General features: G+C 35.8%; 1 protein-coding gene across 1 annotated transcript; it reads left to right on the top strand.

Moving 5' to 3' along the window:
• Positions 1-1,424: 1,424 nt before the first annotated feature.
• LOC104095240 (vacuolar-sorting protein BRO1-like) lies at positions 1,425-16,113 on the top strand. Its single transcript, XM_070187645.1, has 9 exons — positions 1,425-2,003; positions 3,129-3,436; positions 3,733-4,686; positions 9,932-10,021; positions 10,898-10,966; positions 11,797-11,937; positions 12,320-12,368; positions 13,372-13,475; positions 15,234-16,113. Exons 1-9 carry the CDS (start codon positions 1,637-1,639, stop codon positions 15,819-15,821), a joined length of 2,670 nt encoding a protein of 889 aa, XP_070043746.1. The 5' UTR covers positions 1,425-1,636; the 3' UTR covers positions 15,822-16,113.
• Positions 16,114-16,405: the final 292 nt, after the last annotated feature.

Below are 16,405 nucleotides of genomic sequence, written 5' to 3'. Positions count from 1 at the left end.
TAAAATAATGTAACTATATTGCACAAGGAAGTGCAAGGATATATTGTAGTAATCAACTCCTTTATAAGGTTGATATTTCTATTTTTTTAACAGAAAAAGTGTTTACCAGCTTTTGTTTACCAAACTTCAATATCTTTTTTTAAACTTCAACATTTTTATTCAAATATGTAACTGCCTATTTATAAAATAAGTTTGTGCATAAAAACTACTTTTTTCGGCTTATTCAAACGGGCTCTATATTGCACAATAATGTGTAACACTATAATATTAGCATGATTAAACCGCTATATAAGATACATATTGATAAGCACAAAGGATGAGTTTAGTTATTAATCTATGTTGATTGATGAGATGACAACATTGAGAAGAATGTTTACTACCAACATGGGTTGTTGCGGCAGAGGGATAATATGAAATCACAGGTTGCGGGTTCGAGTTGTGGGTATGATTTTTTTTTATTAGGGAACGTTTTCCCTTTAAATGGGTCTTACGTGATGCAAATCCAAATATAATTAGGTTTTAATACATATACCAATTATTGAGTGGGAAACCAAAATAAATAGAAAAGAGAGGAATGCTTACTCTTTGTTACGATCCTTGTTTATCACGAGCAAATGCTTGGCAGCTCGATACTGCTTATTTCTTGTAGTTACAATCGTTGTTTATCAGTTTAGTAACTTAATTAATAGCTTTGTTTATCAGTTTAGTAACTTAATTAATAGCTAAGTGTCTACTATAAACTTACGTATAAATAACAAGCGAAAAAATTACTATAGCAGCTTTTGATCGTGAAATAGGAAATATATTTTTGTTGTCATTGATTTCTGGAATAATTCCAATCTTATAGAAGTAAACATATTTAAGGCAGTAAAATAATTAATTTTAGACGAAAATAATCTTATACATATATGGAATCTATAGCTACATGAGAGCTGGTTTATTATTTTCGGAAGTAGCGCGATTGAATAAGAAATTATTCCAACATAAAAAAAGGTCTGTAATTAACTTAAGAGAAATTTAGCAAAAATGATTACTATATACATTTTTATATTTTTATAAATTAGAATTTAGAAGTTAAGGTCTATATCCATTAATCTGTTATTAACTCATTGGTCTTCTTCTTATCATCAAGAGACATGGTGGTATTTATGTGATCTTTTATTCTTAGTCAAAACAGAAAATACTTTCTGACATAATTAAAGTTCGATTTACGGAATCGATATTATCCAATAATTTTGGTCAAAATCACCCAGTAAATTATAATTTTAAAATGTGAAACTTAAACTCAAAATTTTAAGTTTCTAAAGTGCTTTCATAAATTATATTTTTAGATCATTATATAAAAGGAATTTTGGTCTTCGTTAGTGTTTATTTCTTCATTTGCCCCCTAAAATATAAAAGGTAAAATATCTTCCTTTCAAGCTAAGCAAACAAACAACATTTATAGGTGGAAAAAAAGAGGGAATGGAAAACAAACAACATTTATAGAAATTGTCAAAATTTACAATAAGGAAACAAAAGGAAAATTTGGGACAAAATAGCACCAAAATACGCGCTTGAATTCATCGCATAAGCTCTAAACACAAACTCTGTATCTATTGAAATCATCACTGCTACAAAAAGGTCACCGGAAACCATGGCGTCACCGTCGTCAACGGCGGCGACAAACGTCATGTTAGCAATCTTCGAGAAGAAAACCGTATCACTCGATCTCTACCGTCCATTACGAAACTACATCGCTTTCAATTACTCCGAACGGGAAGCTCAAAACCTCGAAGATGATCTCCAAACTCTCAAGCAATACCGCTCCGAAATCGAGCGTGTTCCGGCCGATTCGCTCCCTGCTCGTCGTGACATTCTGCAAAATTACTATAAAGCGCTCTGTTCTGTTGAATCTCGTTTTCCGATCTCACCTGATAAAGATCACATCAATTCCGTGTTTTTTACTTGGTACGATACTTTCAAGAACAAGCAGAAAGCTGTGCAGCAGAATATTCATCTAGGTATATTGAAGTAAATTTTGATTTGATTGGACTTCAAATTATGCGTACAATAGGCGATGCGTGAATTACAATTTAGAATTGCTTCACACTTGCTTTGAGCTTCTACATTGTTCATACTTTCCCTTTTCTTCCCTTCTCCTTTGCTTCTTGTTTATTGTACAACTTATAATGCAGAGTAGAACTTAAAATTGCGTCATATTTGATTTTAAGCTGCTACATATATTGGTCTTACTTTCCTTTCCAAATGAAATAAGGATCTTGGAATTTGGATTTGGGATAACGTTGGAATTTGCTCCAGAGAGATTAAAACTTGAAAAGATTTAAACTTTAAAAAGATTAAAATTTTAATCGCCTGTCGCAGTGGTAAAGAGATTATTGGAGGTTGGTCCTGTTTGGTTTGGATTCTGGAAACTGGATCTGATTATTTAGAAATGCTGTTATTAGGTAATGGACTCTATCAGTTTCATTGAAATATTTTGATTAGTTTCTAAAGTTGATATTTTCAAAGAGTAACTATTACAGAGTAGTCAAAAGTGAAAAGCGAAAAAGCGCCAAAGTTTGTTGGAACTTTAAGCGCAAAGTGCAATTAAAGCATGAGCTTTAGCGAAGAAAAGCGCGCCAACGGAGAAAAACAAAAATAGCAAAAAATTATGTAACTGCAAACACAAACAATAATTATCTGGACAAAAGAGTGAAACTTAAGCTATATATATGATGTTGTGCACTTTAATACAGAACCAATCACCATCAATGGAAGTGCACATGCCTTAGCACCTTGACGCCTACTCTAAAGAGCCAATTAAGTGAGGTGAAGCGCACAACCTGGACTTACCGAGTTTCAGGGCTTTGGGCCTTTAGCAACACTGGTAACTTACCGTTCTATTTGGACGTCTAGTTTAATAGAAAACAGTGATTATATAAGTAGAAAGTCCAAAACCAAACAGGGCAAAGGTATTTACTAATAATTAGTTTCATTTCAATATCTGAATGATCATTATAATTCAAACATGTACCTTCTCAATATGATATGGCGATCTTATGAATTTACAGAAGTCAAATTTATGCTTAGTTAGTATCATCTTGTTATATTAGTAATCTAGCTTTTTATTTTTTGGTTTGCCGCAGAGAAAGCTGCAGTTTTGTTCAATTTGGGAGCAGTGCATAGTCAGATGGGATTGAGTCTGGATCGATCAGCTGTGGAGGGGCGAAGGCAGGCATCACATTCCTTTATTGCTGCAGCTGGGGCTTTTGCGTTCCTGAGAGACAATGTGGCAATGAAGGCATCAATGGGTAGCTCCACCACGGTTGACATGTCAGTGGAATGTGCTGGGATGTTGGAAAGACTCATGCTAGCACAGGCTCAGGAGTGCGTTTTTGAGAATACTATTGCCAAGGGAAGCACCCCTGGAGTCTGTGCAAAGATTTCAAGACAGGTTGTCTATTGGTTATAATACCTTATTTATTTCAGCCTTTGCCACTTCATACTTTCTGTAGTTTAGTCAACCTTTTATTTGATTGTATGGAAGATAACAAACACTCGATTTGCATACGATTCAGCGAATGCATCCTTGATATTTGATAATATATTAAAAAAAGCCATTCTGGATATTATGTTGGCAATGACATTTTCTGATTTGTCTGCTATTTTGGTGTAAGATGGTGAATTTTCTCTTTGCACTAATACATGCAACATTTAATTTTAAAATGAGCACTGCACATATGAATACAGGCAGGGATTTATTACGAGGAAGCTTTGGCAGCATTAACTGTTGCACCTCTGAACTACCACTTTGACAAGGGTTGGCTGGCTCATGTTCAGCTCAAGGCAGCCTTGTTTTATGCTGAGGCCTGCTATAGGTACGGTATGGAGCTCCACGAGAAAGAAGAAATTGCAGAGGAAATTGCGAGGTTGAAGAGTGGGATTAGTGCATTGTCTGAGGCCAAAAAAACATCACCAAAGGGAGCAGCGCAGCAGCTCTTGGATGCAATTAATAAGCTCGAGGCTAATTTAAATCAAAACTTGGCGAGAGCTGTGAAGGAGAATGATAGAGTATACCTCATGAGAGTTCCACAAGCCAGTTCTCTGGCTCCTCTTCCAGCGTTTTCATTGGTCAAGCCTATGCCAATGAATGATGTCCTGGATGCAAGCAAGGAGAAGATGTTTGCCAGTCTTGTTCCTGATAACAGCGCTAAGGCTCTTTCCAGGTACACCGAAATGGTTGATGATGTCATTAGGTCTCAAGCTGAGAGATTGCAACAGGGAAGTGAGCTAGCTCGAGTTAAGCTCAGGGAAATGGACTTGCCTGATTCTATTCTTGCTTTGGAGGGAAACTTAACTCTGCCCATGGCCTTAAAAGAAGATGTAGAGGCAGTTCAAGTTTGTGGTGGTCCAGCTGGTTTAGAAGCTGAGCTGCAGCAGCTCAAAGATCTGAAGAGGGTGAACCAGGAATTACTGGTCCAAACTGAGGAGCTTTTGCAAAAAGAAGCAACAGAAGATTCTCAATTTAGAAGTCAATTTGGAACACGATGGACAAGGCCTCAATCTAGTACTCTAACAAAGAACCTACAGGACAGATTGAACAGGTTTGCAGCTAACTTGAAGCAAGCTGCAGAGAGTGATGCCAGGATTGAACGATCAGTGAAGGATCATGCAGCACTCATGTCAATCCTTGATCGCCATCCAGTATGTATTTATTTAGCATTTAGATTCTTTGTGAAACCTTATTTTAGATAACTAGTCATGTGATGCGTATTTAGCTCTGTCGATGAACTTTACTCATCAAGACATGTAGAAAAGAAATCTGACATTGTATGCTGTTTGTCACGACCCAAAATCTCACCACATGCGTCGTGATGGCACTTAGTCTCTAAGATTAAGTAAGCCGATTACAATTACATTACGAGCCATTTTTTTTTGAAACATATAATTTAATACAAGTGTCGAAACCAAAAGCGGAAACAAATATAACAACCTCCCAAGACTAGTAATACTGAGTCACGAACTCTAACTGAATACATGCAATGATCTCAAGGATCGAATATACAATACTGTTCGAATAAGAGTTGACTGATAAAATGGAAAGACTCCAAGGGACTGCGACGACCAAGCAGCTCTACCTTGAATCCTTGCGATCAACACACTAACTCTGCCCGAGTCCGATATCCCCAATACCTGGCTCTGCACAAAAATGTGTAGAAGTGTAGTATGAGTACACCACAGTTGGTACCCAGTAAGTATCAAGTCTAACCTCGGTGGAGTAGTGACGAGGTATAATCAAGACACTCACTAGTCAAATAACCTTTGTAATATAGCATACAAAAATAATATACAGACAAATAACAGTGATAGCAACAATAATCAACTAGTGATATAAACAGCAAGGCAATAAGAATACCATAAATATTGCTCAAGCGAATAATGAACACAAGTACAACCAATTAATCAAGTCCTTCAAAATATACATTTTTCAAATGTAAGTCCTTCAAATATAAATCTTTCACATATAAGTTACAAATAAAATTTACCTTATCAAAAAAAAAAAAAGTTACAAATAAAAATCTTTCGAATATTTCTTTCAAATAAAAGTGACTCTGTGACACCTCATTTCATAATCATAAAATACGGGTCTTAGCCCAGTTTCATATTTTCACGGCACCTCGTGCCCATATCTCTATTACAACCACACGGACAACTCACGTACCAAAATATCAATGTATATAAAACCCGCAGGATCAATTTATTTTCAATAAAGTAAGTTTATAATTTTTAAACCAAATAAGAAATCAACAAAGAAATGAGTTTATTTTTTTTGAACTCGTTTGGGTGAAGAAAATGACATTTCAATTAAAATGAAGCATCCGATAACTACTGATTTGGATGTAAAATTTATTAAATTAAAACATAATAGCAATTTCTTTTATTCAAAACAACTCAAACCTCGAAAACCAGTAAAAACCAGAAACACAAATTCTCAGAGTCTCGTACGAAGAGCCAAAGCCAACACAATACAACAAAGAATACAAAACACATAATACATCACGGAAGAACACACGAATTTACACATCACGGAAAAACAAAATAACCAAAGGCAAGTACAACCATAGAGAAATATCAACAAAGGGCACTCCCGAGATACCGCCTCGTAGTCCCAAATCTTAAATAAATTTCAGTCTTTCCTTATATCACCGCGGGAGCCTTCACATTTAGTTTTTAAAAATTATTTTTTTTTCCGAAATAGCATCCCGCGTTTTAGCCACCCTTATCACACCACATGGCTTCTAGTAGTTCCCCTACTAGCCACGCGTATCAAGCCCTCCTTATCTTACCGCATGCGTTTCAACACCCAGACCTTATAGCACCGCATATGTATCAATGTCACAATTCGCACCTCAAGTGCCTGATTATCACAGGATAACACAACTTGCACCTCAAGTGCTCAAATATCATAACATATTATTAATTGCACCTCAAGTGCTCAAATATCACATATCACAAATTGCACCTCAAGTGCTCAAATATTACAACATATCACAAATTGCACATCAAGTGCTCAAATATCAAAACATATCACAAATTGCACCTCAAGTGCTCAAATATTACAACTTGCCACACAAAATAAACAATACATTATTTTTCACAATAAGGAGCCCATGGCTCTACCATAATGTGCACAAAATCTTAACAAGATATCCGGGAGTGAACAACTCAACAAAATAATATTTCACAATTTAACACCTTGCCTCAATATGATTTATGGCCTTTATAACTCAATACCAATTTCAACAATATGAACTGGAAAGTAATTCATCAAGGAACAACACCTTTTTTAATCCAAATTTTTGGCAAATAGATTAATGCCTCCTTTTAAATTTATTTAATAAATTATTTGCAAATGAATAATCCATAATGAAATTATCTCCAGAAAATATCAACTCAACAAAAAAACGGGATTCACATAAAAATCAAGGTGGTAATCACACCAAATTATCATATAAAAACAAATTCAACAAACAAGGATTTACTATGTTCCAACAATTTTTCAATTTAATACATGAGGGCGTCTACGAATTTCAACCAATGTAATTTGCACATATAAACCAAGCATCAAGGAACAACGCCTTTTTGAATCCAAATTTTTGGCAAATAGATTAATGCCTCCTTTTAAATTTATTTAATAAATTATTTGCAAATGAATAATCCATAATGAAATTATCTCCAGAAAATATCAACTCAACAAAAAAACGGGATTCACATAAAAATCAAGGTGGTAATTACACCAAATTATCATATAAAAACAAATTCAACAAACAAGGATTTACTATGTTCCAACAATTTTTCAATTTAATACATGAGGGCGTCTACGAATTTCAACCAACGTAATTTGCACATATAAACCAAGTACGTACTCGTCACCTCGCGTACATGGTTTTCAATTACACAATTTTCACATAAGACTCAATGCCTAAGGGGTAATTTCCCCCACTCAAGGTTAGGCAAGATACTTACCTTTTTGAAGTTCGACCGATATTCCAAAATAGCCTTCTTACTTGAATTGACCTCCGGACAGCTCAAAACTATCCAAATTAATTGTATAATTTCATTAAAATTCATCGGAAATAATTCTGGATAATAAAACGTCGACTTAAAATTTTATTCTAAAAAGTCAACGCGGGGCTCGCCTCTCGGCACCTGATAGAATTTTCACGAAATCCGGACACCCATTCCGATACGAGTTCAACCATACCAAATTTACCAAATTCCGACAACGAATCGACCTCCAAATCTTAAATTTTCGTTTTTGAAAGATTTTGCAAAAGTCCCATTTTCTTCCAATTGATTCACTAATAAAAGATGAAAATAATCATGGAATCATGAAATATAATGAAAACCGAGTAAGAAACACTTACCCCAATCCATTTGGTGAAAATCCTCTCAAAAATCGCCCAAATCCGAGTTTCCTAGCTCCAAAAATATTGAAATGAGCTAAAAAAAACAAAACTGCTCAATAAAAACTCATTTCCCGTCACTAAAAATCCATTTTCCGTCACTAGAAGTCCATTTCCCGTCACTAAAGGTCCGCACCAGAACCTGCTTGCACTAACAATTTAATATTTCACTAAAAAGGCTTTAACTCCATCATACGAAATCGGAATTCGACGATTCTTGTTCCTATGAGTCACAAATAATAATACGAACCTAGTCGTTTAATCGAAATTCAATTCGGAGCTCATTTGCTCAATGCGATACCAATTTCGCTCGTTAAACAATTAACTCATGTTTCGCGCTAAAAACCCAATCGCGACTTGATGAAATTGGACCAAACATTCCAGATCATTCCTATAATTCATTATCAAACTCTCGGAAGTCTCGAAATCGAATTTCAATCTCTAGAACTAAAAATGGACCTTTGGATCATTACATGCTTATGCTCAAAACACCAAACTCTTCCAAAACTCTTCCCAAACAACCTGTAGTGTATCAACCATAACGTTTTGTACCCAACTCCAACTGCCAAACGGTTTAAATTTCTGAAAACTATATACAAAGGACTACAACTTTTATTTTTGGATCATCGCCAAATACCTTATAGATTACGAGATATAAGCTTCCAAAGTCAGTCTTGTGCAGCAGAAATTTCTGCGATGCTCACTGCGAGGCAAAGCAACTGCAGTACCAGGCTTCAGTTAATCGATCATAACTTTCTGTACAAATGTCCAAATGATGAATGATTTACATTTCTGGAAACTAGACTCAAAGGGCTACAACTTTCATTTTTGGATCATCTCCAAATTCCTTACAGATTACGAGATATAAGCTTCCAAAGTCAGCTCTGTGCAGCAGAAATTTCTGCGATGCACACTGCTGTAGCCAAAAACCAGCAGTTAAAAATGGCCTAGAAATGGTCCGAAACCACTCCGAAACTCACCCGAGCCCCTCGGGACCCCGTCCGAACATACCAACAAGTCACAAAACATATTACGGACTTAGTCGAGGCCTCAAATCACATCAAACAACACCGAAACAATGAATCGCATCTCGAATCGAACTTGTGAGTTTATGAAAATTTTCAAATTCTATATCTTGTGCCGAAACGTATCAAATCAATCCGGAATGACTTCAAATTTTGCATGTAAGTCACAAATGACATAATGGAGCTGTTCAAATTTCCAGAATTGAATTCCGACCCCGATATCAATAAAGTCAACTCGCTGTCAAACCTTGTAAAAATCTTCCATTTTTCAACTTTTGCCAAAATGCGTCGAATTGTCCTACGGACTTCCAAATCCAAATCCGGACATGCGCCTAAGTTCGAAATCACCATACGAAGCTATTGGAATCATCAAAATTCCATTCCGGAGTCATTTACTCAAAAGTCAAATCTCCTGTCAAACTTTAGAAATTCAAGCTTTATAAATGAGAATTGTTCTTTCAATTAAATTCCGATATCTTCCGAAAAACAAACTTGACCCCACACGCGGGTCATAATACATATTACGAAATTGATCGGGACCTTAAGTCACTGAACGGAACGTAAATTCTTAAAACGACAAGTCGGGTCGGTACACTGTTGGTTCTATACATAGACATATTATTAGTGGGTGTTCTTAGGATATTTGTCAAATTGTGGAAATTGAGTTCATGAGCTTTCAAAGATAAAATCTGTCGACAGCTTGTGCCATTGGGAGAGCTTGGTGATTTTCTTAATATGTATTTAATATATGCTGCCATTCTTATTTTAACCGGTTAAAATGACTAGATTTGGATTCGTTGGTATTTGATTTTGACTACACAACTTTGAAGTGCTTGCTCTTTAGTTTGTTGTATGTATATTCCATGTAATAGTTAAAGTCATTACTTACATACTTATATATCTCCTGGAGTAGCTAGCAGAAGCATAGGCTAACCTGTGTATTTTTCTCTATGATAGATTGAATCAGCTCTTCCAACCTTGGCAAGACCAATCATGTCGTTGGATGCCAATGAAGACGCCATTGCGGGAGCTCTGAAGCAGAGCTTGGTAAGACTAGTTAACCAGGCTACATGTGTGTTGCCGTTCTTGCTGTATCCTTTATTAGGGGTTATGTTGCAACCGTGTTTCTAGAGTCGCTATAGAATATTCTCTTGAAAACACCTAGTGATGCTTACTAAAGAACGTTACGGGTTAATGTAACCTATTTATTAAAAGAAAGTATACAGCACCTGTTTGTTTTCTTATAAAGGTATAGCTACTTTCAGTTTGAAAATTGTCTAATTACTTATAATACAGAATGAAGTACTTTTTTTCTTCAGAGACAACATGTGAAAATTTTTGCTGCAAGTTTTGGTGTATTAAAAGAATACTCTATTAGTGAATACAAATGGGAAACATGAATTCATCGTACGTAACAACAGTAGAAAAGAAAGCTTAACAACAAGCCTGATTAATGAAGTTCAATAAATTTGAGCAATTGTAGCCTGATAATCTTGTTTAAAGTCCTCTCGTGTCGAACAAATCAATGGGCAAGTTTGGGGTGTTGTGAAGCATGTAAGCCTTGAATGTTGCAAAAGTAATTTGGAAACTAATGACAGATGCAAAATAGTTGAATTTCTTCCTGTCTGCCTAAGCCCCTGATAGACAGTGTTACCCGGTACTTGTGCTGGTGGGAGGTAGCAAGTATACGGTGGAATAGTTGAGGTGCACACAAGATGGCCTAGATATTACTGTTGTATAAAAAGTTCGTGACTTTTGTTGGATCCATTTTGTGGGATATTTTGTTTATTGGATGAACAATCTTTAAGTTGCAGCTACAATAATAGTTTCCATAGATTATTTCTCAAAAAGTAAAAAATAAAGAAATAAAGTCAATAACTACCTCCACAGACTCATTCAAGTTATTGGTGCTTATATTTGCAGAGACAATTAGAAGGTCTTGGTGCTCAGCGGGCAGGGCTCGAAGATATGCTGAAAGAGATGAAGAGGAAGGTATGATAACATAGCCACTTGTACCTTAGTGTAACTTTTGACTTCTTATTTTAAAGAGGTGGGCATATATTTAAGTCCGAAATTTTTAGCTAATATATATAGTTGTTATGTATGTTCTGTTTTTGCTCATAGGATTGCTGAACAAGTATGATCTTTTGAATTCCTCGAAAGAAGGGAAACAAAGGTTTTTGCTAGTTCACATGTAAGAGGTCTTACTTTGTCTGCTACTTGACAGTACTTATCATGGTACAAGCACATAAGCTTGCACCAAAGTGAGCAAAATAATATGTTTGCTTAAAGTATTGTGGACTGGTAAATAAATCCTTGCATTTGCTTAATAACCCAAAAAATAAAAAGGAACGTTGCATTTGGTTGTCCTGGCAGTGATGGCCTGTTCATTGTATGTTAGTGAATTCTCTTGGTGCATCTAATTTTATGTGCTTGGTCCTTCTGGGGGCATTATAGTGTATAGTGACCCTAGTTTTGGTTATGTATTAGCTACTTCTTGTTAAGTCTACCAGATTCTCAGAGCTTCCATTTCCTTTTGGAGCTTAGGAAGTCAAAACAGATTCCTCCTTAGTACATTTAAAATAGCATTAGTCTTAAAGAAGCTAAGGTTAACACTACTTCATCACTCGGTTCAGTGGTTGCTCTTCAATCGTCATCCATCGGCAACAGGTCACTGAAAATGAATTGCACTTGTCTTAGTCAAACATTTCTGTTTCCATCGGAAAGGTGCTTGTTTCTTGGTATTTGTTCTGCTTCCTTGCTCACTGATCCAGGATCTGCGAGATCCAGCTTTACCATTTATATTGTGGGGTATTGCACAGGATGATATACTTCCTAAGCTGATGACATCCACTGGTTCCCACGAGGATCTTTTCAGAAAGGAGATTGCAAAATATGATCATATTTGTGAAGAAATTGCACAGAACCTTGAGGCGCAAGAACAACTGTTGCTGCAAATTCAGGTCCGATATAAAGTTTCTATATCTGGGAAATTTCTTTTACTACTCTTTTCTTTCTGATGCTGAAGCATCTGCATTAAGCTTTAAATATCATAACTATTCTAGGGATATTGATCTGGTAAATTGATGATGCATGTATTGCACATTCTAGTCCAATGTCACCTTTTGCATTTTCTTCCTTTTCCGTGTTTAAATGTTTTATTTATCTGGCTTGATATTTGGAGTAGTATGGGAACAATAAAAATGCTTAACATTTGAGGATCTTTGTGGAAAACTAAAGCCGAATGACAAAAAAATCCCACTTTCTGAAAAGAACAACCTACAATGACTTTATTATTTCAATGTATCTCTTTGAATCCTCTCTAACAATATTTTTCATTTGCAGGCTCAAAATGAGGATTTTGCTTCCATTTTCAATCTTGAGGATTATAAAGGTACGTTTTAATCTGCTCTATCTTTCAGGGTTATTGTCTGAAGCATGGTGAAGCTTTGACTTTTATTGTTCCTTGTGGCACTGGGAAACAAGTTTTGTATGTGTACTTGTTCACTTTACTAACTGGAAAAGATAATTAGTAGGTTGCAGATGTAGTTGCTGTCTCTTGTTTTTGCAAGTTTCTTCCTCAGGAACATGGTGAGCTGCTGGCTCACCCATATTAAGATATGTTTCCACTTTTATGATCTGCATTTGCTGGACGGGATGCGCAAGGCTCTCGGTTGTTGCACCAGGGTCTCTGTTTTTCAGTTATGAGTGAACCTTTACCACTTTAAAAATTCAGCTCAGGAAATATGTTGGTCATTACAAGATGAAGGAAAAAAAAGAGGGTACTCAACATGAGCATGACTGATCAATGTGGATGGTTTTCAAAGGAGGTGACTTCAATTTATAGAAAAAGTTTGTGGAAAGGGATTACAAAGGAAAAAATAGTTATTTATTTATTTATTAAGGGTTTCTGCTGGGAATTTTGAGGTTTTTGCTTGACATGTCATGTGGTGATACAACATTGAAAGATACTAACAAGAGAGACTTTTTCACTAACGCAAATAAAATGTCAATTAGCAAAGACCAATTTAGTATTCTTATTTAGCAATAGCCAATATGAGATGCCTAGAAACATAATGAACCAAAAGTAATGAGCGTGGAATTCCTTGTGCACCCTACACATATTAGAAACCAGGGACACCCTAAGGAGCTATGAAATTAAGCCAAAAGGCATGTATAATATTGTCAATGAGTCAGGAATTGTAGAAGCTTTCTGCTTCCATGTGCAGCCACCACCAACAAAGGAACAATGTCCATGTTCAACCGAAATATGATTTTAGATATCTGATTTGTTTTACTCTGAAATGTTTTTGCTATTAGTGTCCCAATGTTGATTTCTAATTCACGCAGTATTAGTTAATTTTTATCAGCTTAATGTATATGTCTCAATGTTACAGCATCCCGTGAGCGAATCTATAAGCAAATTGAAGCTGCCATTTCAAAATACCGAGAAATAAAGGAGAATATCAACGAGGGATTGAAGTTCTATGTTACACTTCAGGTATGAGGTTTCGCATCTGTTAGAGAACTTTGAGAAAGGGGAGGGGGGAGGGGAGGAGGGGTTGGCTAGCCTACTTCGATGGATTTTATTCATGGTTAAATTCCTCTTCCAATTAAATCTTAAGCTTGTGAGCCTAATGGATGTGCTCTATCTTTGATGGTATTCCAATACTGCTAAAGACCATTCAATGGGTAACCTCTTCTAAATGTTATCTGAAGTAGGATAGGGCATGAAGTTCAGTTACACCTAATTATTGGTTTACTTGCTTGTATTAAAAAACAAAAAAAAATCTACCATTTGCATATTATTTCTAAATGAAAATAGAAGTGTTTATTTTATCGTATTCTATTATTGAGAAAACATATTTTCTGAAATAACCTGTCATTGAGTTGTTTTCTCTCTTTTTAGTGTAAAGTTTCATTTTCTATTACATGTTAATTTTTAATAGAAAGTTCTGATCTAATTTATCAAATATGACATGAGAATTGATAATTCTTCAGTGTGTATATCTGCATATGATAATTATTTGGAAGTTGTAAGAGATCGAAAAAGGAACTTATTGAGTGAATTCTCTGTGGTTTCATTTCATTGAGACCTCATTTTTTGCGTGCTACCAACTATATTTAAGCTATCTTACTTTTTGTTTCACTTCTTAGTTGTGTCACTTCTTTTCATCTCAGTTTATGTTGAAGTGGCTTTCCACATGGTAATACAATCACTCCGTAAAGTTATTCTTGACTTTTTAAATCTATCAGAAAAAACAAAGATATTATTCTTCACTTTTAAAATGCTAGAGAGGAATTCGTAACACTCTCTTCTTTTAAACAAATGGGCCTTCTTTTCGCGATATTTAATGTTCCTCTCTATCTTTTAAATATTATTGGTAGCACCTATTCAAACTATTTTCAATGAATTTATGTTTTTTCTTTTTGTAAGTATTATTTCCACTTTAAAGTATAGTTACATCATGAGAGCTAATTATAACCACCAAGCCTAATGTACTTTTTTTCACTTTGGTTCATGTTTTATTTGCTTGTAACTTTTCTTTGTACTCCTAAATATACCTGCTTAATCATCTAAGGTAAAGAGAAACTACTACAATAAGATCCAAAAAGAAGATATGATACTCTAGTTGTTTTCTACATTATCTTATCTTTCGGTTAACAGCTTAGCCGATTCTTAAAGTTTCAAGAACTCAAATTTAACAACTAAATAATAATTTACACATGTGCCTTGATTTATTTATGAATGTCATTTGATTGTACAAGTTTTTGTTATTGAATTTTTATTATACAGAGTCCTGGTCTTTTGTGCTTCCTAACTAATTTCATCACTCAATTTATAGAAACTAATTCTTACCCTAGTACGTGTGTAAGGAACATAGGTAGCAATCGAACTTGTAAGGAATATAATACTACTTTCCAAATATATAGGAGTATTATATGCTAGAAACAAATGAAGAAGGATAAGGATTATACTGGGATTAGAAAGCTAAAGCACAAAAACCGAACGAAAGCAGTAAGTTGGTCTGGAATCAGGATGGAAAGGGAATGTGCGTTTAGCTTAGAATTTCTTTTACATAATTGATTTTCGTTTTAGTTGGTTTGAATACTCTCTGTGACTGTCGGCTTAGGCAGGTCTTGCTCAATATCTTATTTCTCTATTGTCCCCGAGCTGATCTCATTTCACATATGATATCTATTTGCTCCTTCAACGGAGGATGAGGAACTGACATTCTATTTTTCATGGGTTAAACAGGATGCGATCACAAATGTAAAGCAACAGTGCAGTGATTTTGTGATGACAAGAAACATACAGTGTCGAGAAATGATGGATGAGGTTCAGAGACAAATTTCAGGTCTCAGTTTCCAGGACAATAAAGGTTCAAATGGCTATAATTATCCTTCTGTTCCTCAGTCCCATCAGGTGCCAAGATCCAATCCCCAACCGCCAACAGACCCTGCGAATATGCCCAACGCTGTTCGACCCCCGACTCCTACTTACCACCCCTCTCAGCAGCCCGCAATGGCTGGTAACCCGCAGCAGCCCACGATGCCTGGTTATACTCAAAATCCGCTACCTTATGGTCCTCCTCAGCAGCCTACACCGCCTTATCATTTGCAAGCTTCCGGTCCCCCATATCCACCGCCTCAACATCAACAACAACCACCACCGAGCCACGAGTATGGCCAACCTGCGTATCCTGGGTGGCGGGGTCCCTACTATAATGCACCTCCACAGCAACCTGCACCTCCTCAGCAACTGGGTTCTATGCCTCGACCTCCTTATACCGTCCCTTCTCCATATCATCCTCCTCCCCATCAGAGTGGCTATTACCGGCAATGATAGTTTTCCTATTTGTCTTCATGTGCAGCCTTGACAATTTTGTCTCAGTAAGTTTTTGAGTCATTCTCTAAAGGGGATTCGATCAGGCAGTCTTCTCCATTGATGCTAGCTCTCCATTGGCTCACATTACAACTTATGCAAGTTAATACATCTACATTTACCTGTTTGTATAGGTTTGGTCTCTTTGTATGATCATGCTTTATTCGGCGCGACTCTACTCAAATGTATTTTGGATCAATAATTTAAAATTCTAGTGCTTAGTAAACAATAAAGCGTGATGTTTAGGTGTTTATTGACCTCCCTTCCATTGTTTAAGGACATGAGCATATACAACTTAACTAGATAGAACACTATACTGGTGAAAACCTACTATAAATTTACTCCACCTATATGGATTTTCAACAATTCTTTCTGATTTCAGTATTTTTGTGGCACCATAGTTTAACTGTATAAGTTTCAGAATGCTGTACTGCATGTCTGTCTTTAATTCCTTGCTCGTTTTCAGTGTAGTGGTGCTCTCTACTATAGTTTTTTAAAATGAGATGTTACACTCAGATGTGACAAGTCAAGTTTAATTAGGCCCG

This window comes from Nicotiana tomentosiformis, chromosome 10, assembly GCF_000390325.3.
Source record: "Nicotiana tomentosiformis chromosome 10, ASM39032v3, whole genome shotgun sequence".
In the NCBI taxonomy this organism is placed as follows: Eukaryota; Viridiplantae; Streptophyta; class Magnoliopsida; order Solanales; family Solanaceae; genus Nicotiana; species Nicotiana tomentosiformis.
Note: the sequence above shows the minus strand (reverse complement) of the source record. Positions and strands in the feature narration are given on the sequence as shown.